The sequence below is a fragment of the Raphanus sativus genome, chromosome 7 (assembly GCF_000801105.2).
Source record: "Raphanus sativus cultivar WK10039 chromosome 7, ASM80110v3, whole genome shotgun sequence".
In the NCBI taxonomy this organism is placed as follows: Eukaryota; Viridiplantae; Streptophyta; class Magnoliopsida; order Brassicales; family Brassicaceae; genus Raphanus; species Raphanus sativus.
In genome coordinates this window covers 17233923-17256011 of record NC_079517.1, presented here as the reverse complement: position 1 = coordinate 17256011, position 22089 = coordinate 17233923, and the positions used below count along the sequence as shown (strand labels likewise).

The 22089-nt window shown below is 35.7% G+C and overlaps 2 protein-coding genes and 3 pseudogenes across 2 annotated transcripts; 3 read left to right on the top strand and 2 right to left on the bottom strand.

Moving 5' to 3' along the window:
- Positions 1-1915: 1915 nt before the first annotated feature.
- Positions 1916-4590, bottom strand: LOC130498053 (ATP-dependent zinc metalloprotease FTSH 2, chloroplastic-like; annotated as a pseudogene).
- Positions 4591-8942: 4352 nt separating this feature from the next.
- LOC108808450 (putative BTB/POZ domain-containing protein At5g13600) lies at positions 8943-10128 on the top strand (annotated as a pseudogene).
- A 2173-nt stretch (positions 10129-12301) lies between these two features.
- LOC108807420 (protein FATTY ACID EXPORT 1, chloroplastic) lies at positions 12302-13805 on the top strand. The gene is made up of 6 exons (XM_018579708.2): positions 12302-12481; positions 12667-12853; positions 12945-13112; positions 13296-13342; positions 13425-13465; positions 13554-13805. The coding sequence occupies exons 1-6, from the start codon at positions 12311-12313 to the stop codon at positions 13633-13635; spliced, it is 696 nt and encodes a 231-aa protein (XP_018435210.2). The 5' UTR covers positions 12302-12310; the 3' UTR covers positions 13636-13805.
- Positions 13806-13954: 149 nt separating this feature from the next.
- Positions 13955-16057, bottom strand: LOC108808451 (eukaryotic translation initiation factor 3 subunit E-like; annotated as a pseudogene).
- A 2528-nt stretch (positions 16058-18585) lies between these two features.
- Positions 18586-19443, top strand: LOC108809656 (uncharacterized). The gene is made up of 4 exons (XM_018581812.2): positions 18586-18743; positions 18917-18962; positions 19048-19139; positions 19231-19443. The coding sequence occupies exons 1-4, from the start codon at positions 18681-18683 to the stop codon at positions 19333-19335; spliced, it is 306 nt and encodes a 101-aa protein (XP_018437314.1). The 5' UTR covers positions 18586-18680; the 3' UTR covers positions 19336-19443.
- The last annotated feature ends 2646 nt before the right edge of the window (positions 19444-22089 follow it).

Sequence of the window (22089 nt, the reverse complement as noted above, 5' to 3'; positions counted from 1 at the left end):
GTTCCTCTCTATGAACCGGACAATAACCGATCACCCTAAATCTCGGTTCGGTTCGGGTCGGACCAATCGGTTCGGGGCAGAATCCCAGGACTAGTTTTGGTTAGGCTTGTGTGAATTACAAGAGATAATTTGACTTTGTGATCAGTGGGGTCCGCAAAACAGTGCAAACAACAGCAGATTTGGGTGTTTATTCAAGTACTTACTTTTCTGATTTTAGCAATTTAGTGGAATCTATTCCATTATTATTATTTTTAAAGCTTTCTTCTCTAAGCAACTAGGAATAAAGATGCTCTTAGGGTTTAAGGCTGTTGAAACTAAAATTTATTAGGAAATAAGACGTCTAATTCAGAAGATGGAACTGAAACGTATAGAAGTATGCTGAAGCAGTCCCAAGAAAAAATATGCATAGTTGAATGTGTTTACTTTTTCTTAACATGAAAAATACTAGAACTAATTAATCATCCTGTAACAATCGCTCAACGATATAAAAACACTAGGATTGGCCCGCCCTACGAGCGGGATGTAAATTAGAAAATAATTTAAATAGTTAGATATAATATTTAATCTTATCTATTATTATTCTAAAATATAGATTTGTTGTTAAATTTTGTCGACATTATTGTTTGTAAAGACTAAATAAACCATACTATCTAGAAGATTAGATGATTTTCCTTTAAGTAATTGATGCGCTAATTATAGTTGAGAGTTAGTTGTGGTATTACATCTGTTTTGTAATTTTCTAGAATTGGATGAATATAAATAAAATTGCGAGGAAAGAAAGAATTTGTAAATATAGATTAGTAAAATACAGAGGTGGAAAATTTCTTATTAGGATAGTTAATTATTAGTCATGTAAATCGAAAATAATAACATTAAAATATTGTATATCGACATGTTGGATTGCTTAAATTTGATATAAACTGATTAACGATGCACTTTTGGTGAAAAAGATGTATCATGGCAATAAGTTGATAATTTTAATGTAAGAGTAAAATGTCAGAAATAATCTTAGGGGTTTTAATTTTTTCCGTATATTTTATATTTGGAACTTTAAAACTGATTATACACTGATAACTGATATATTTCCGATTAATATTGATAACATAATCAAAATGACTACAAAAACATACGGAAAATATAGTTTTATTGAATGTTTTAGAAAAAAAAATATACGTTTACAATAATTATTTGCATTACTAATAATGTTAGAATAATTTATGCTGACTGGATTATAGATTTTATGAGGTTATGTCATGCAGCAGTTGCGTTGATTTATTTGGAATATATTTATTTTGTTTTATGGGTGAATAAAGTAGTACGATATATTCCATGGAAATATTTAACCACTGAAACATAGTAAATACATATTAGAGGCTCTGTATTTGTAACCAACAATTGGGCTTTTGTGTAAGTTTTACTATGATGGTTCCATCAGAACCGGAAATGCAAAACTCTAAGATAAGACAGTTGTCTGTTAACTAAATTTAAAATCAAAACAGAGTTAAGAGTCTCAAAAAATCAGAATTTGTATTTTTAGAAAACAATGTCTTCGTCGAAGCATAAAAGATTAAAAGTGTTTAATAACACATTGGCTACTGTTCCTGCAATGAAACTGATGAGATCAGTAAGTTAAAATCGGTTCAGAGGTAGCAGAAGAATAACGCTAGAAGAAAAACCACTCTAGTTGACCCAAGCATCTTTCCTATCAATCCCAAGTTAAAGAGCTAACATATATACTGGATTTCTATGTTTAATGGATGACTTTATTCATTCATAAAACGACCATCTGCAGTGACTTTTCACATTGGACATTTATTTTGGATTGAACGCTAGAAGAGTAACCACTCTAGTTGACCCAAGCATCTTTCCGTGAAGCGTCCAAGCATAAAAGTGTTAATCACTGATTACTACAAACTTACGTACACATTAAAAAAGTGTCAACGGAGTCATCAATCTCTTTCGATGATATCGCTGTCTTGGCACGTCGTCCAGCCAATATGGTAGCCTCATTCAACAGATTAGCAAGATCTGCTCCACTAAATCCAGGTGTTCTTATCGCTATCACTTCAAGTGAGACGTCATTTTCAAACTTCTTAATACCAGCATGAACCTTGAGAATATATGTTATCCCCTTGATGTCTGGAACGTCAACACTTATCTGCATCACAAACTCATAGCTTAGCACCAGCTTTTACTAAAAGATAATATAATATCAATGTTGCATGAATCAGATAGTACTTGTCGGTCAAACCGTCCCGGCCTCAGCAAAAGCAGAGTCAAGATGTCTGCTCTATTGGTTGCAGCACCAATGATAATATTAGTGTTACCTTCAAACCCATCCATCTCAGTTAGCAGCTGATTCAAAGTCTGCTCTCTTTCATCATTACCTCCACCAATTCATGTTCCTCTTTGCCTACCAACAACATCAATCTCATCTACAAAGACAATGCAAGGCGCGTTCTCCTTGGCCTTCTGAAAAAAAAAAGATCACGGACCCTCGAGGCACCAACACCGACAAACATCTCAATAAACTCAGATCCGGAGACGGAGAAGAAAGGCACACCAGCTTCCCCGGCAATAGCTTTCGCCGAGAGCGTCTTCTCAGCACCAGCCAAGAGTAAAATAAACTAATCAACAACACAGTAAGAATACAACTACCACGCATGGAACTGAATCCACCTTTTAAAGATTTATCTTCTGCTAAAACACTACACAAAGAGTAAAAACAACTGGAAAATCTATTATAAAAAGAAACAAATTACACAAAAGTACAACATTTTCAGAGTTCAAAAAAAAAGGAAACGAACAGAAGATCTGTTCGAGGAGAAGAATTTTAACATATATTTATACTGAACTCTCAGATCCAAAAAGCTTTGAAAACAGATCGTGGGAGAGGAATCAATGGGAGTTAAGACGATAACATAAACCGTTTTAGGCTGTGGGAAGAAGCAGCATAAACGTCACCGCCTCGCCACCGTGAGAAGGGGAATGACGAATCTCGTTTCTTCTCTTCCGACGCTCTAGGGTTAGAGGTATCCGGGCCGAATAACACGCCCAACCGCACAAAGCCCAATCGCAGGACACGCAGACGAAGCCCATGATAACACGGAGTAATTGATACGGTGCGTCTAGAGAATTGGACACGTGTCAGATGCTGGGCAACCAAATTTCTGACGTGGACGCTGATGTGTCAGCAGGAGGGATCCAACCTTCTTTTATATATATATATATATAGATTTGAAACGACCGACATATTTATTCAGGGCTGCTTTGCTTAAATTTCCAAAAAGCATGGTATCAAAAGAAATTCTGGATTCATTTTTTGACGTTACAGACCCAACCCAAGAAACTAAAAATGAATCAAATCAGAAATGTAAAAGACTGAAATAAAACATTAAAAGTTTTTTTTTTTAAAAACATTAAAAGTTTTGAATTTTTTTCAAGATAAATGATTTATGCCGAAAATTAATTTAGATTTGGGACTAAAAGGTTTTTCAATAAACTTACATTTGTTTTCAGGTGTGTGCATATAGGGCTAGACATTTTATCCGTTAAATCTGATTCGATTCTTTATTCGTTGCAATTCGATCCGAAAATTTCGGATATCCGTAAGCTGTAGAAGCAAAACAAATACTAAAAATCAATATTCGTTAAAATCAAAGAGAATCACAAATATTAAAATTTTGGGAAGCGGATATCCGATCCGATCCGTTAATATGTAAATGCATGTATATCTTTATTATATTTAAAATTTAAATGTATAAAATTATATAGTTATTATTCTAACATATGATTTGACAGATTTTATTTACATTATCTATATATATAAAAGTGTTAGATAAAAGGAAGATAAAACATTTATGACAATTATATTTTTTTCTTAAGTTTTGTGTTACTATAATTGTTAACTAAGTTTAAAAAATTTAGATTTAGTACTTCTTTTAACTTTTATATTATATATCATGCAAAATAATATTTTATAAAACAAATTTGTATCGAATTTTTAAGATTATTTATGTTAATTAAAACCAATTAAATATTCGTAAGTATTTGTAGATATCCGCAAATATCTATTTACTAGGTAGTAACCCGCGCCTTGCGCGGGATGAGATGGTTAGATCAGCAATTTTTCGAAAATATTAGAAAGTATATATATATAGTTTGGAATTTGGGTTTTGTGTGTTTTTTTTGTGTTTAATCTCGGTCGTGCTGATTTTACGGAATAGACGTCACTGAGATAGAAACATATGTAAATCCTTTACTTTAGTGACATGTAAAAATTTACTGGAACATAAGAGTAAACACAAAACATGTTACCTGGCAACTGCGAAAGCATGTAATCATTTATTTTATCCACTTCATCATTTGTGGGAATGAGAATGGCTCGATGTCTATACAAATCCTTAACTGTTGAGGTTTGAAAAGCTTGTCCACAAACCTATTTTTCCATAGTCTCAATAGTTTATACATATCACCGGTGTGATTTATCTTACTCTGATTCATTTTCAAGAACTTGCGTATAAAGATATAATTATTATTATACAATTTGATTTTCATATGCATGATTTTTGTATAATAACATACCTTCATCGTAGGTCATTGACTTCAAACATGTAAGGATTCCACATAACTTGGCTGTATTCTTTGAACCATGTAAGAAGAACTGATTTTGTGTATAATATCTAATTAGAGTAAGATAAATATTATTAATATCTAATCAAATTATATGTACGTAAATATTTGTGTAATCACACTTATATATTTCTTTGCATAGGTTTTATGTATAAATATTATTAATATATAATCAAATTATCATGTACGTAAATTTTTGTGTAATCAAACTTGTTCTATATTTTTTTTTTTGCATCTTACTCTCGCACTCATTTTGTTTATCTCTCTATGGCTCTCTCTCTCTCTCTATGGCTCTCTCTCTCTATCTCTCTCTCTCTCTCTATGGCTCTCTCTCTCTCTCTCTCTCTCTCTCTCTCTCTCTCTCTCTCTCTCTCTCTCTCTCTCTCTCTCTCTCTCTCTCTCTCTCTCTCTCTCTCTCTCTCTCTCTCTCTCTCTCTCTCTCTCTCTCTCTCTCTCTCTGATTTATCAGTATTGATGAGTGTTTAAAAAAATAAAATTAAGATTTTAACATATTTTTATTTTAAACATACGAATCGTATTAATGCCCGCACACGGGCATTAATACGATTCTTATGTTTTATGTATAAATATTATTAATATCTAATCAAATGTTTTATGTATTATTAAAACTAAATTTATTCTTCAGATGTTTTATGTATTATTAATATAAATATGTATTATTCAAATACGATTCATATGTTTTATGTATTACTAAAACTAAATTTGTTCTCCATTCAGTCTTTGTGGTTCAAAACTATAAGCATTTTAGACATTACTTAATTCAATATACTTTGAGGTTTAAATTATTATCATATACTTTGAAATATGAAATAATAAATCATGCATGTGCGGGCATCGATATGATTTATATATTGCATGTATAGCTATTATTATTAGTGCATAAGTGGATCATAATTATATTTCACTCTCGTTGTATCTTTGTATCTTACTCATTTAGGTTTATCTACATATAAGTCTCTCTCTCTCTCATCATAAAGATTTTAGTTTTTTGAAAAGGATAAAAAGGTAATTACGATCATATCATGCGTGCGGGCATTCATATGATTCATATATTACCCGTCTAGCTATTAGTATAAATATAAGTAGATTGTAATTCTTTCTCAATCTCTATGTATCATTATGTCTAATTCATATACTACATGTTATGTTATTATTATAAGTGCATAAGTGGATCGTAGTTATCTCTCTCTCTCTCTCTCTCTCTCTCTCTCTCTCTCTCTCTCTCTCTCTCTCTCTCTCTCTCTCTCTCTCTCTCTCTCTCTCTCTCTCTCTCTCTCTCTCTCGGTATCCCCTCATCGTAAACCTTTTTTTTTTGAGAAATATAAAAATGTAAACATTCTTTTAATTCATCGATTATCTTTTAACTACCACAATTTTGTTTTATATGGGAATGTTTCCTAGTTTAATATTTTATCATGAATTTTTCTTGGATGAATTACCAACTAATCATAGTTTGCCAATTAATGTACAGTTTTATAAAATATAATAAATAAAATAATAATAATTTGTGTTAAGTTTTTAAAATAAATGAAAAATATTAGTAGCTGCCAAAAGATGAATTTTTTTTTAACAATTTTAAAGTCGTCACAAACGAGTAAATCATAAACATTAAACACTATACCCTAAACCCTTGGACAAAACTTAAACCATTGGGTAAAAATCCTAACACTAAACCCTAAATTCTTGGATATACCCTAAACCCTTGGGTAAATCCTAAACACTAAACTGTAAACTCTTGGGTATACCCTAAACACTAAATCTCTCTCTCTCTCTCTCTCTCTCTCTCTCTCTCTCTCTCTCTCTCTCTCTCTCTCTGTATCCCCTTCATCGTAATCTTTTTTTTTTTGAGAAAAATAAAAATGTAACATTCTTTTAATTCATTGATTATCTTTTAGCTACCACAATTTTGATTTATATGGGATCTAGTTTAATATTTTATCATGAATTTTTCTTGGGTGAATTACCAACTAATCATAGTTTGCCAATTAATGTACAATTTTTTAAATGAAGTTTGTAAAATAAATAAAAAATATTAGTAGCTGCCAAAAGATGAAATTTTTTTAACAATTTTAAATCGTCAGAAAAAATTAAATCATAAACACTAAACACTATACCCTAAACATTTCGACAAAGCTTAAACCCTTTGGTAAAAATCCAAACACTAAACCCTAAATTCTTGGATATACCTTAAACCCTTGGGTAAATCCTAAACACTAAACTGTAAACCTTTGGTATACCCTAAACACAAATCTCTCTCTCTCTCTTTCTCTCTCTCTTGATATCCCCTTAATCGTAAATCTTTTTTTTTGAAAAATATAAAAATGTAAAAATTCTTTAAATTCATCGATTATCTTTTAACTACCACAATTTTTATTTATATGGAAATATTTCCTAGTTTAATATTTTATCATGAATTTTTCTTGGGTGACTTACCAACTAATCATAGTTTGCCAATTAATGTACAATTTTTTTAAATATAATAAATAAAATAATAATAATTTGTGTTAAGTTTTTAAAATATAAGAAAAATATTATTAGCTACAAAAAGATGATTTTTTTTAACAATTTTAAAACCGTCACAAAAAATTAAATCATAAACACTAAACACTATACCCTAAATCCATGGACAAAGTTTAAACCCATGGGTAAAAATCCAAACACTAAACCCTAAATTCTTGGATATACCCTAAACTCTCTCTCTCTCTCTCTCTCTCTATGGCTCTCTCTCTCTTTATGGCTCTCTCTCTCTCTCTCTCTCTCTCTCTCTATATATATATATATATATATATATAATTTTTATTTGTGTTTTTAATAAAGTAATTATAGTGTTTTAGTTTATATAGTTGCAATATTATTGCTAATAAGAAAGGCAATACGAAAGTAAATGCAAAATTAGATTATGTTAAATAGATATCTTATAAGTTCGAAGTTTAGATATTTAACATTTTTTTACTGATTTGAGACTTGGTAAGCAAGAAAAATATTTAGTAGGTAAATATGGTAAGCAAGAAAAAAATTTATAATTTTTTAACTGATTCAATTAAATGCAAAAACTTACATAACATACACAACGTCCTCGTATGTATTAAACAAAACATATGTGATTTACAGAATCTGATCGATATTATTATCATGCAATGTTATCTAAGCCAATGAAGTAGTTAAACAAATGTGTTTTCTTGCACTGTACGTCTATTTAGTTTCTTTCTATAACCTTACTTGACAAAAAAGAGAAGAGAACCCTTTTATTAGTTGAAGCTGTTGTTTCGGTTAATAAACTTCCGCGAAGAAGACACATATAGTTCTTTTTTTTTGCTTCAAAGAATTCATACAACATATAACTTACATACATGAAACATCAGTGTGCACAAATAACCAAACTATAGCATACAAAAAAAATACATGACAGTCTATCAAACTTGACTATAATGTTACTGGTTCGTTCAATCCGATTTTGGCTATGCAGAGAAGCAAATGACTCCGAATATTACTTAAATAAAAACTATGGTTATACCATAGCAGCAAATGTTTGATCACAATGCAAGACTTCCTTTGAATGCAAGACTTCCTTTGAATAGCAGCAAATCACCATAGAAGCAATTGTTTCACCCACTTGCCTTGTCAAAATACACGACTTACTAACGTAATGCTTGCGAGAAACAGGGAAATAAACATCAGCTCCACGAGCAGCTCGGTTCTACAAAAACATGAAAATTGTAGATAACTATGGTCGACCTATAAAACAACAAAAAATCAGTGTAGAGACTATGAAAAACATAAAATTTATTCTTCGTAAACGTATCAAATCTTTTCCTTCTCTCTCTCAATCTTCCATAGTTACTCGGGACTGAAGTTTGCTCGTCCCTTAGCTCGCCCTTAGCTCTCTGTGTTTGCTCGTCCCTTAGCTCTCCATGTTTGCAAACGGCAAACTCATCCGATTTTGCCTTCGCAACTGAAGTTCAAACTCATCCGCTTTGGCCTTCGTCCCTTAGCTCTCCCTAACTTTTGTCCTCCTCGTCTACGCTAAGGGCTGGCTCATCGATCTCGGGGTCAAGAACCCGCGACAGAAGACGGCAAGACTCGAAGGGAGAGAACGATGACGTGATGCCAGAGAAAATAAAGGGGGAAGAAAAAACTTTGTAACAGATACTTAACGCAAACTGGAGAAAAAGCATCGCCTTCTCTGTATCTAATCCTATCTATCCACAAGACTCGGTCTCATATTCATATAATCAAAAAAGCGTACGTCTATAAAAACTTATTTTGCAACTATTAAAAAAACTAAAGAGATGGCTTGCTTGAAACTTGGTTCCAAATCCGAAGTCTTTCATCTAAGTGGTCACACATGGTCAGTCCCCTCCTCTTCTTCATTCTTCTTTAATGGATTTATAACTAAATAATTAATAAATAAAAAATCTTTGTAATCAGGATTTGCTCAACTGGTCTTAAACCCGATGTGGTGATCCAAGTACAAGACCAAACCTTCCACCTCCACAAGTTTCCGTTGCTGTCGAGAAGCAGATACCTAGAAGCTCTCTTCAGCAAAGCCTCCGAGACGACGTCGTCCCACGCTCAGCTCCACGACATCCCCGGCGGACCAGACACGTTCCTCCTCGTGGCCAACTTCTGCTACGGCGTGAGAATCGAGGTCACGGCCGAAAACGTCGTGAGCCTCAGATGCGCGGCAGAGTATCTCCAGATGAGCGAGAACTACGGGAACGCGAACCTCGTCTACCTCACCGAGAGTTTCCTCAACGACGACGTGTTGACTAACTGGGAAGATTCCATCAGAGCCTTGGAGAGCTGCTGCGAGAGAAAGCTCCTCCTACTACCTATCGCCGAAGAGCTCGGCATTGTTTCTAGGTGCGTTTATTCTTTAGCCGTCAAGGCTTCTTACGCTGCGGAGGAGGAGACGAGTTTGTTCAACTGGCCGATCTCGGAAGTGACTGTCTGGAACGGTATACGACAACAAACTAAGTCCACGAGCGGTAGTAGTAACTGGTGGTTCAATGATGTCTCATCGTTCCTCGACTTTTCGATTTACAAAAGGTTTATTCAAACCGTTGCATCGAGAGGCGTCAAAGCTGAGGTGATAGCAGCGTCTGTTGTTCTAGGCACGTTGGTTCTTCGTCGTCTCCAGATGAAGGTAGTATTAGTAGTAGTAGCTACGTTGATGACGTATACTACTCTCATGACGATCAGCGAAGTCTGCTCGAAGAGATCGTGGAGCTGCTCCCTAGCGAAGATCACGTCGCTTCGACGAGGTTCTTGCTCAGGCTTCTCAGGACATCGATGGTTCTGCACGCGAGTGCGGTCACTCGAGATAATCTCGAGAGGAAGATCGGTGTGCAGCTAGACGAAGCTGCTCTCGAGGATCTGTCGATACCGAACGTGGGATACTCGAGATACTCGCTTCGTGGTGGTGAGTTTCGTACGCTCTTTATCAACATGCTGAAATGGGGATTCAAACCATAAGTTGGAAATGTAGTTGTTTCTACACGTTTAACGTCAACACAGTTCGCGCATGAATGAAAAAAAAAAACTGGATTCGTTTCTTGTAATGGAAGCAAATAAGGAAACAAAGCAAAGAATTAAATGCTCCGTTTTTTTAAACTCGCTCACAGAGTGACACGTAGATCCGAGCCTTCTCATGCATTCTCACAAAAATTGTTTAAGGAAAGCCTTAAAAATGCTTCTCCTTTAATATGTAGGAGATTTTTTAGATATCTATTTTTGACCGGAAGAAAGTATTCTTCCAAAGCAAAAAAAATTCATAAAATCAGATATTTGTAACATTCAAAACAAATCATAAATACTCCAAAACGGGCTATCTGATCCTGTCCAGACCTATGTGCACGTGAGAGTTTAACGGTGATGAACCAGAAAAGTCAAAAGACTTGTTGTCGGTGAGGCTTGGACCGTACCGTATAGTGTATTGCTGCTGTTTGTTGTTGAACATTAAAATGTGAGGAAAAGTCATCCATTTTTTTTGCTCCGATTGTCACACCAATGACATGTGTTTTTTTTTTTGCCAACTGAATTTATATTGATAAAAGGCCGAGGTCCAAAGGGACAAAGCCCATACAAAACTAAAAAACAGTAAACAAAAACCCAAACTAAAGGGCAAACTTAAAAACGGACATGCCCACCACTGAACCCACCACAACACGCGTCAATTCAAAAAACTAAATCCAAACACGCGTCGTCATCACACATACACGCGTCCAACCACGCGTCACAAATCCCACCATTACACCGCCTCGACTTCCTACGCCGGAGACATGACCGGCGATTCACGGCAAGCCCCCATATCACACCGGAGACGAAACAGTTTCACGAACGTCCGTCATCTTTCTCGGCTTAAACTTCTCCAAACCAAATAATTCTCCTGTCACCGGTATCACCGGGATCTCATCCACAACCACCACCACTGAGAATCCACCTCCAACAACTGTATTGGACGTATCGGATAATCGAAAGTCATAAATCGTGAGTTTCAGAGAGCATCAATCGACGATCTTCGAGATCTCTCCAAACACATACTCCTCTCTTCATAACCGCAGCCTCCAATCTAAACCCAAAAAAAGATTCTCGGGAGAGCACCACCGACGTCTCCAACGGAACCACTTACTAAGCCGAATGATTTCATCTAGGAAAGCGCACAAACCACCGGAGTCAAGAGCCAGCTGCACGGCGTCAAGGAGACCACCGTACACCGGAGTCGATGTATGCTAGCAAGGGAGAAGAACAGAAACAGGGATCCACCGCGATTTTTCCTTCTCTCTAGAAAAGTTTAGGAGAGAGAAGAGAGAAGAGAGAGAATCTACCATTCCATGTGGGTTCCTTTTGCAACTTTTTACACCAATGACATGTGTTATGTTAAATTGCTGATTTATTTTAATTTTACATCTAAATCTTTTTTTAGTAACTTGAGAATATCCGCACCCGAAAACTGACTAATCTCTTGGGAAGATCTAAGTTACTGGCGACGGGCAAACCCATTGGCACTACATGGGAATTAGATAACCAGTTCATCTAACTACATGGGAAGTATCTTAACTAACACCTATGTAGTTATCTAAATATATATTTCATTCAAAGATAACTGCAGTTACAGGTTTGAGAGCTTTTGTAATGATTTGGAGGTCGTTGGCTCGTTAAACCTTATATATTCATGATAAAACATATATCACGTAATTTAACTATTACTTAGTACTCCAGAAAATAATTCATTACAGAAAAGAATCAACATGATACTGATTCTCCATTTCTTTCTTAATAGATTTGGGATGCAGACGGGCAAGATAGGGTGCAGAATGTTGTTTATGTTAATCACCTAATGTCGTTTGATTCTCTCGACAGTTTTTTTTTAAGCAGTTTAGTGGGTTTTAGCATTCTACTCCAGTTGTGTATTTGGATTCTTGTCAATGTGACTTGCTTGTTTGTTAGAGAAGAAAGCTAGAGAATGATGTGGTCAAAAGGGAAACATACTTCAAAAAAGAACAAACCGAAATCAAAGCCTGAGCCGACTAAACCGAATAACAATTCATATACGCTGTCATTTTAGACCGGTCAGATTTTCAAAACCGAATGGACGGTCACGATTCCCCGGTCATCATCGTCTTCATTTCAGCAAGCGAAAAGTCCTTAACGCCGGATGAATCAAAAAAAACAAATCTGCTTTGACTTTTGCACTTCCAATTTTTTGAGTCTCAGATCTGAAAATATGGCGACGAAAACCTCTCAGCTTGCGTGTTTCTCCTCCACCACCAATCGCCAATTCCACTTCCAAAACCGACCGTTTCAATGCCTTAGGTCTCGCCCCGAGGTAAACTTCTCCTGAAAAAAGAACGTAGATTTCTTCATCTCGAGATGGCTACGATGATGCCCATCTCAAAAAGTTACGATCTTGATTGATTTTAGTCGTACCCAGATTAGCTTGAAACAATCTTCATTATCCATATTGGGGGATTGGTAGTGTAACTAGTGGTTAATACTCTTTTGATGATGCAGTGTTTTGTAGTTAGAAGCCTTGATGGGAATAGCTCAGAAACAACACCAGCTTCTCTGAGCTATACAGCAGCTGAAGTTTCTAAACCTTTTGTTGAGAAAACACCAGAACCGGTAGAGGAGCATGTTGCCACGGCACAGCCGAAAAGAGCAGCAAAGATCCACGACTTCTGTTTCGGCATTCCTTATGGTAGTATACTTTGTCACTCTTTCTAAAAAAACTTAGTTTTCAATAGGATTGCTGAGCTTCCTGTTGAAGTTGTTACCGGACACTTTGTCAGGTGGTCTCGTTATGAGTGGAGGGTTGCTTGGATTTGCGTTTTCACGGAACCTAACAAGTTTAAGTACTGGGGTCCTCTACGGTGGTGGCCTTCTAGCTCTTAGTACTTTGAGCTTAAAGATTTGGCGTCAGGGAAAATCTAGTTTCCCTTATATACTTGGTCAAGCAGGTAATCTTTCACTTATTGTCTTTAAAAGAATACTGGTAAAGACATGAGAAGTGGATGTCTGAAAATCCATACAAGTATACTGTGTGATTATAACAAGTGGTCAGCTCTGAACCAAAGATCATTTTGTAGTGAATGATGTTATCTTTTGTGCTTACTCATTTTTTCGGAACCTTAAAATTGCAGTGCTTTCAGCTGTCGTCTTCTGGAAGAACTTCACTGCTTATTCTATGGTAATTCATCTCTGTGATCATGCTGATTGTTTATTTTTTTTTGCTTGCTTGACTTCAATTGCTTAATGGTGTTCTTATGCAGAATAAGAAGCTGTTTCCTGCTGGTATTTTTGCTGTCGTCAGGTGAGAATGATCTATAACAGAGTCTATCTTTTAGTGGCTTCATGATGTAACCATGTGTTTATGTCTTTTTTTTTCTTAATTATTGCAGTGCTGCCATGTTGTGTTTCTATTCATATGTGGTGCTCTCTGGAGGAAACCCACCTCCAAAGAAATTGAAACCTTCATACTGAAGAAGCTTCATACTGAAGAAGCTTCCCATAGGTTAGATTAAAGACATGGAGATCTCAGTCTTTTACGACTGGTGTGTTGGATTACTGGTGTAATTTTATATACTTAATAGAGACGACTCCTTCTTTACAGTGTCATAATACAAAATATTTGAAGTTTTGTTTGCTGGTGAGATGCTATGATTGTTATCTTCATCGAATTTGAAATACTCTGATGTAAATTAAATATCTAGGTTGGCTTAATCAAAAGTCAAGAACCTTAAAACCTTCAAACGCTTTGAGGCTTAAACAGCAACAATATCAAAGAAGTAACAATAACAGTTTTTGCAAAGATGACCAAATGTGTAGACATGAATCCAGAGTAGAGGAAAGTTCAAAGCAAATAAAGAATTGATTCCAGTCAAAAACAAAGCCAAGATTATCAGGAGAGGGGTTAAAGATAAGAATCGACAGCAAAATTGTGATTTATCTAGCTGCTAGCCCCTGTGAATGTTCTAAGAGCTGAGTCACTAACTTGTAAGTCCGTCCTGATAAGGCTTTGGTGTGGTTAACCAACGGTTCATGCCTGCATACATAAAGGAGTTTAGGTTGTAACATTTTCAGCCATAGAGGATTTTGACATAATATAGTATTCTTCTTACACGTTGGGCTGAGTAGGCTCCATATATGATTACGGTTCCCGACTCGGAACCAATATTGGCATCAAGCTTTGAGGTGCGGATAAGGTTCACAATCCATCTCTCTGCCTCCTCACCATATTCAATTTCTCAGCAAGCACCCTGACAAAGCCATGATATTCTCAATATGAATACAAGATCAACTCTTCCTGCCTTAAATAAAAAGCAGCAAGGACCTTAACAAATACAATTAAGCATAATATGATAAGTTACCGCATATCAATCCTCTGATGAATTCTGAAATGGGTTTCGAAGATAAAGAGGAGGCCATTTTCAAGAAACTCATCTCTCAGTTGCACACTTGAAAAGTCTCCATCCTCAACTCAGCTTTCCAAGGAATGGATCGTTCACAATGGTGACCTCTTCACACTCTTTCATCTTCTTTTGAGCCCCATCAAAGTTATAATTGACAAACACACATGACAGGAAACTCCACAATAGGATCTTTGTAGGAGTAGTGCTCTTGTTGAATGACCTTAATGAATTCTTTCAACTGAGGCCTTCTCCTTTTGTTGACAATGAACGCAGCAAATGTGGATCACTAGTTTGTATGGCATTCAGATACCTAAAAACCTATATAATATTAGTATCCAATACTGCATGAACACCACCAATGCATAACTTCATAGCAGATGAAAGAAAAGGTGTTTAAACTTACTTGTCTTGGATAAAACGATCAATGATTTGAGTCCTTCCGTTTTCATGGTTGGAAAAAAGATGTAAAGACCCCAATGCATCAACCAAATCCTGTTCTGCACCTGGCTAATGCTAATTAATTAGTAGATAACTCTGAAATACCAAAATGCTAATTAGTATCTATAACTCACATCAACAAGGTCTCTCAAAATGCTGCAAAAGCTAGAAGAAGCAGACCTTCGAAGTCAATAATATCCTTGAGACGGTAGAGCTCTTCAAGTGCAATGTCCCAGTTCTGCATCAATATTTCAGACGCTAGCTTTCCCCACAAGGCACTCATACTTCTCTCAAGGTTAGAGCAAAGTTTCTTGTACTGATACAATGCCTCAATCTGGTCTGGACCAATCTGATAAAAACAACATTGCGCATCAAAACTTAATTCCTCGATAAAAAAACAACACAAAATCAGACAAAAAAAAACACAACCTGGTAACGTTCTTTTAGCATCTGGATATTGTACGGCTTGTCAGCTCTTAGCTCCTGAACAGCATTAGTGTTCAAAAGGAATGTCACAAGCGGTGCAGCCGCCTCCTCTAGAGACTTGAGCCTCGCCACTAACCATATCTATCAATTACCACAAGATTCATCATCAACCAACCAACCAACCAAAAAAGCTGAAAGAAGTTGACGTTGGTCTCTTGTTTCACTTGTAATAATCTTTTGACATCACTTCACTTGTCAATTGTTTAAGCTTAATATGTTTGGGGATAAAATTTGTTTAAGCACGTTGTCTGTTGAATAGACTATGATCAGTTACAATGGGGATAAAATTTATTTAAGTATAAGTATAGATTAATATCAACTAGATGATTCATCCGTGTATATACGCCGGAATGAATGTTTCAAATTGTAATAGTTACTAATATTCATTTTTATTTGTTTTATATTTTGTACTATCTATTCTATTAAAACTGAAATACAAAAACGAAATAACCCTTAGTTTTTCTCAAAAATTACCAACCTATGCCACTGAGATTTAATCTAACGTTTTGCTTCTTTTATAAACCAAGAAGCAGTTTGGTTAATTATTGTACCGTAAATGGACCACTCATTACTTATTCAGGGCTTTTGATTTAGCATTAGCCCATCAAATAAGCCTAATCTTGGCCTAAATATTTATTTCATACAGATCCATCTTTATCTTATTAAGAGTTGTTATATATATTTTTTTTGCCAACTGAGTTGTTATATATATTTCTTTTGGTCAAAGAGTTGTTATATATATTCTCCATTTATATTATTCACATAAATATGTTTTTTTTTATCTTTAGGCCATGTTTTGATGATTTTCTTGATAAAAGTAATTAGAAATAAAACATGCTAAATTATTTTTCCATAAAATAATAAATTTTCTGTAAAAATAATTTTGTGTGTGTTTATTCATACAAGGATACACATTTAGAAGATTTGTAAAGACACATAATATTGTTCAAAAGAAAAACATATATATGGATGATCCAATTACAATAAGAATGTTATATGTCTACATGTTATATAAAAGTAAAACACAAAAGTTATATGTTAAAAGTTATGTATCTATATTAGCACATGTTGATAAAAAAATTCCGAAAACACAAACCCGCGCGGACGCGCGGGTCAAAAGCTAGTTTTAATTAAGCATGCATGTTTTATTGGTGCATTCTTGACCACAAGTAAGGGCACTCGATTACCCAAACTAAAAAGAAAAATTGAACATATTCTATCTATTTTATAGCTGTGTGTTTTTTGTAAACTATTTTATAGCTGTGTGTTGCAACGGAAAACCAGCTTATGAAGTTATAAGTTTTGGTTTCATTCGGTTTAGTAAGACACTTGTTGGAAAAGGGAACCGAAATGAGGTAGGAGACTGGAGGAAAAAAACAAAAGGTTTGTTAAGAAGAAATTTTGGAGGTAAGAGTTTAGTTAGTTTCGTTTACATGATAAACCGTGTGATCTTTTCGTAGTTCTTTTGACCGATTAAGTCCCTAAATATTAATATTTCTGTTTATGATAATTGCATTAAAAATTGAGGTATCATATGCAGTCAGGTCTAAGCCCTGGAGTTAAGTCCGTGAAGCATAGACTTGGGACGCCAAATTGTATAGCCAAGTTTGGGGCACCAATAACAGATATATCTTGTTGGACTGGTGTAGTAGCCAGGAAGCTTACAAGACTTTTAGAGAAGGTTCAATACAAGTATAGGGCAGCATTTTTGTAAATTTGCTTTAAACATATTATATTTTTGGACTGGTAACATAATTTTAACAGAAAACATAATTTTGTGTTTTGGAAAGGAAACATAATTTTGATTTTGGCAAGAAAACGTAATTTTCGGGTTTGGCAAAAAATAACGGTTTTGGCAGAAAACACAATTTCTCTATTTTGACATGAATATGTAATTATCTGGTTTTAGCGGGAACATATGATTTCTCTTTGAACAATACTTAGGTTCATCCTGAGGTGAACTTATGAATTCACCTCTTTCCTTATTTCAATCATATTGCCATAAATATTAATGTCACATAAATAAATAAATTATAAATTACAAAAAAATAAACTTTAAATCATAAATTCTAAATTCGAACCCTAAACCCAAATCTTAGATCTTAAATTTTAAACCAAACTTTAAACCCTAAACCCAAACCTATACCCTAAACCCAAACTATATACCATAAATCTTAAATCTAAATTTAAATTCTAGATCATAAACTCAAACCATAAACCCTAAATACAAACTCTAAACCCTAAACCCAAACTCTAAACCCTAAATTCTAAACTTTAAACCCAAACTGTAAACTATAAACCCAAAATTTTCAAATACCTTTGGGTTAATGATCATCAAATGTATTTTCAAATACATTTTAGGGTATAGAGTTCGGGTTTATGGTTTACAGTTTGGGTTGATGGTTTAGGATTTAGGGTTTAGAGTTTGGGTTTAGGGTTTAGAGTTTATGGTTTGAGTTTAAGGTCTAGGATTTAAATTTAGATTTAGGATTTAGGGTATATAGTTTGGGTTTAGGATATAGGTTTGGGTTTAGGGTTTAGGGTTTAAAATTTAAGATCTAAGATTTGATTTTAGGGTTCGAATTTAGAGTTTATGATTTAAAGTTTATTTTATTTGTAATTTATAATTTATTTATTTATGTGACATTAATATTTATGGTAATATGATTGAAATAAGGAAAGTGGTGAATTCATAAGTTCAAGGGTGAACTTAAGTATTGTTTTTTCTTTTTTAGGGTGAGAAATTCTGATTTTTGGTTTTGTTATAATTTCTGTTTTTGGTAAAAAAAAAGGAAATTTTTGTTGGTTCTCTTCTGGAAAATATTTTTTTTTTATTTTGACAGAAAAATATAATTTTAAATGGAAAACGTAGTTTTATAGTTTTGGTAAGAGAAAGTAGTGTTGTAGTTTTGGAGAAAAAATATAATTTCAAAGTTTAGAGGAAAAAATCTGTATACATTTATTTGGACCATTATCTAATATGGACGGTTTATTACTCTCCAAAACTGAAATGGTCCAACCGGACAAGTTCAATTGGGTTTTGGACTGACCAAGAGTTCTACGGATACCCGAATCAAGCTGAAGAAAGCGAATTGAATAACCGGAACAAGCCGGACAAACCAGGCCTAAGAAAGTGGTTTTAGTTTAAAAGAAAAACTGGATCAACCGGAGGAGGAGGAGGTGTGTGAAGTAATGGCAGAGGATCAGCTACCAGAGACATTGAAACCCTTCTTTCACAGAGCCACCGAAGCTCAGGTTCTTCTTCTTCTTTTTTTTTAACCTAAAACCCTTAACGATTGATTCAAAGTTAGAGTCTTTTTGCTTTTCCTTTTGTTCTCGGATTTGATCTTATCCATTATTAATGTAATCATCCGACGAGATAGAACAAACAATTCCTAAAACCATTGTTAATGTTGTTGTTTTTGTAGGATCGGTTAGCTAGGCTTGAAGCTGCTCTTGCCTCCACCAAGACAGGTTCTTTCTTCATACTAGTAATCTCTGAAACAACAAGTGTTTGATTGATTTACTTCTCTGTCCGTTGTTGTTGTTTTGTTCTCAGATGTTCCAGATGCCGAACTTGTGGAGAAGATCAACCAAATCCAGTCGAAGCTTGAAGAAGCTAACGAGAAGGTGAAGCAAGAACAGGACAAGGTAATCATCTCTCCTTCCTTACAGTTCATTACCTTTGTGTTTTTTTTTCTTTTCTTTCTTTGGAGTTTTTGACTGTTGATTCTTCTTCTAGGTGGAGAAGTTGACCTCTGAAAACGAGAAGCAAAAGTACCGTATACTGCATCTTGTGCGTGCGCTGAACGATGCTGATGAGAAGCTTGAGAAGATCTCTAAATGATTTGATTCTTTGTCTTTGATTGCGTTTCTGAAACATCTTTACCAAAGTACTCAATGATTTAATGGTATTAGAAATTATCGATTTGGAAAAATAAACTTTGGGTACATCTTGGCGTGTGTGTGTGTGTGTCATAAGAAACTCTGCAGTTTACAGACAAGCATCAGACTGCTCCGCTCATCTGTCTGCTCCTCATCCCTTCATATTGATACCTACTCTTCTGCTCGACCTTCCCAATGGCTCATGTATCCTGAATTCTTCTCCTTCTTCATCACCATATGCTAAATAAAATGAAAGATAGATTTTTTTTTTTTTTTTTTTAATTTTTAATATTTTTTTTTTTTTTTACAAGTACAAAAAGAAATGGTGAGGTGACGAAGAAAGAGGTAACATGTGATGTAAAGGATGCCACTGGTGGTTTTGATTCAAATCATTCTGGTTCTCCACCCATGTTCTTGAACAGCTCGTTGGTTATGGAGCGGTTTGCTCCCTTAATCTGCTTGTTCTCCTTCTGACTGAATCTGCGCAGCAGTAACGAGTAAGAGGCTGCGTCGATCCTTTCCTCTCCGACCTTTTTGCACATATCTGCACATAGAACACTGAAAAACAAATGCATGAAGGCGGAATAAAGGCTAAGGCGCAGGGTGGGAACTAGCTAAAGATGAGCTAGCCACTCAGGAACAACAAGATGGATAGAAAGAATAAGAAGTCCTGAGTGTAGTTCTCGTTTCCCTGATCTAGTGCCCATAACAAGAAGAATTTCAGTCCAGATTAGGTTCAAGTTATTTGGAGTTAAGTCTACCCAGTGTAACCTGATCGGCTGAGAACTTCTGGAGAATCAAGTGAGATATGTCAGGGTGTTCCGGGTCCACATGTGTGTCTTTCGCCACTGCTAAGGTCACTGAATAAGACAACTAAAGCACGAGGTGGTTAGTGATCAACACATAATAAGGTCCTAATTCCCACAAAACTTTGACTGACTCGATCCTAAAAACTGACTCAGACTGACTCAAAAGATAAACAAAAGAAAGAAACGAGTTAGTAAACGACGAAGACCCTCCCCCAGACTTACTTCACAACGTCTCGGTGTGAAAATAAATCAGAGAGAAGGTGAAAACCAGAATATACAAATTTTTTGGTCGAGATACTTACCTGGAGCGGGTGCTCCGAAAAATTCTGGGTGTTCTGTCGCCAGATTTTCACCTGGGCGGTTGTTCTTGGCTCCTGCAGAACAGGAAACTCCGTTTCTGCAACCCAGAATTTTTCGAAGTATCTCGAATTTTTCTGCTTTTTGACCTGAAACTCAATAAACTAAAACAAAAATAAGCAAACAAAAACAAAACCAAGTTATATTTACACTTACCAGTGGGTTGCCTCCCACCAAGCGCTTGGTTAAAGTCACTAGCTTGACTTGGTGACAGGGATCAGTCGGGTTGAGCATGAGGGCTTGTTCCAAAACAAGCTCCACAATCAGACATGTTCAGCTTCAAAACTCTGCTCAACAACCCTTTCACAGCAGCTTCTCCTTTCTCTTTCAGCTCATCAGTGAGAATAACTCTGACTTTAGAGAAAGGTTTAGAGGTACCCTTGCACTTTACCTCATACTCAATGAATTTCTCATCACACCAGTGAGGTGTCAAAGTCATAGTAGGATCTCCTTTGACCCTTTTCTTCTGGACTTTCTCTTTCACCCTTGCATTCCCATTGAGTTTCTTGGTATCATTGTGAGGATCTCCATTCAGAACTTCCTTGAACTCACTGTTTTTACCAAGCTCCTTCCTTGGAACAACCTTCAGCTTTTCCCCACTGAACACTGAGATGTTAGAGGCGTGTAGTTTCTGAAATCTGGTGGGAACAGCCTGATAGAAGACATTCTTGTTGATGTGGGAGAAGGAGACTCTCTTATTAGGCAGATCAACGATTGCTCCCACTGTAGCCATAAATGTTCTTCCTAAGATCAAAGGCATCTCATGATCCTTGTTCATCTCAACAACCTGAAATTCAGTATGGAGAACACAGTCCCCAACTTGGACAGGAAGGTTGCGAATGGTGCCATAAGGAACTGCTCTGGAAGAGTTTGCAAAAGTCAGAGTCACCTGAGAAGGCTCAACATCAGCAATGCCCAACTTGTCTACAATCGCCTTTGAGACAAGATTCACACAAGATCCAGAGTCACAAAGAGCTTCCTCAAATTCTACTCCAGCAATGGAACATGGAAAAGCAAATTTTCCAGGGTCATCTACCTTAGGCAACACCTTTAGGTGTCTAGGTGGAATCGGATAGGGAACCTTAGGAACATAGACTCGCACTGGTGGAATATCAGTAGATCCGTCGGGAACGGGAGCAGTCGCGGGAGCAGTCACTCTAGAACTAGCAGACTGCTCTGTTCTCTGTTCTGCGCCCAGAACAATCTCAGCGAACAGTTGTTCCGCTTGTTTTTCCTCAGATTTGTCACGGCTCTGCTCGGTTGCATTACAGTGCTCAACCCTAGGATTCATCACACTTTTTCCACGAATGATCTCTTGCTGTCTTTTAACAGTTTCAGCAGTTTGAGCAAGCTGAACATCAATCTTCTTTATGTGGTTGCTCACAGTATCATATTTTGAATTCAGCTCAGTGAACATGCTGTCCATCCTGGTATTGATGTCTACGGTAACCTGATTCAGTGCCTTGACCTGAAGTTGCTGGCTCTGGAGCATCTGCTGCATCATAATGTTCAGATTCTTCAAATCATCCGGCGGACTGTTCCCTGCAGTT

Excerpts from the sequence above, each read along its gene's own strand:
- LOC108807420 (XM_018579708.2), top strand. The coding sequence starts at position 12,311 with ATGAATCAAAAAAAACAAATCTGCTTTGACTTTTGCACTTCCAATTTT. Across the intron at positions 13,343-13,424 it reads ACTTCACTGCTTATTCTATG|AATAAGAAGCTGTTTCCTGC; the intron begins GTAATTCATCTC and ends GTTCTTATGCAG. Across the intron at positions 13,466-13,553 it reads GGTATTTTTGCTGTCGTCAG|TGCTGCCATGTTGTGTTTCT; the intron begins GTGAGAATGATC and ends TAATTATTGCAG.
- LOC108809656 (XM_018581812.2), top strand. The coding sequence starts at position 18,681 with ATGGCAGAGGATCAGCTACCAGAGACATTGAAACCCTTCTTTCACAGA. Across the intron at positions 18,744-18,916 it reads ACAGAGCCACCGAAGCTCAG|GATCGGTTAGCTAGGCTTGA; the intron begins GTTCTTCTTCTT and ends TTGTTTTTGTAG. Across the intron at positions 18,963-19,047 it reads TCTTGCCTCCACCAAGACAG|ATGTTCCAGATGCCGAACTT; the intron begins GTTCTTTCTTCA and ends TTTTGTTCTCAG.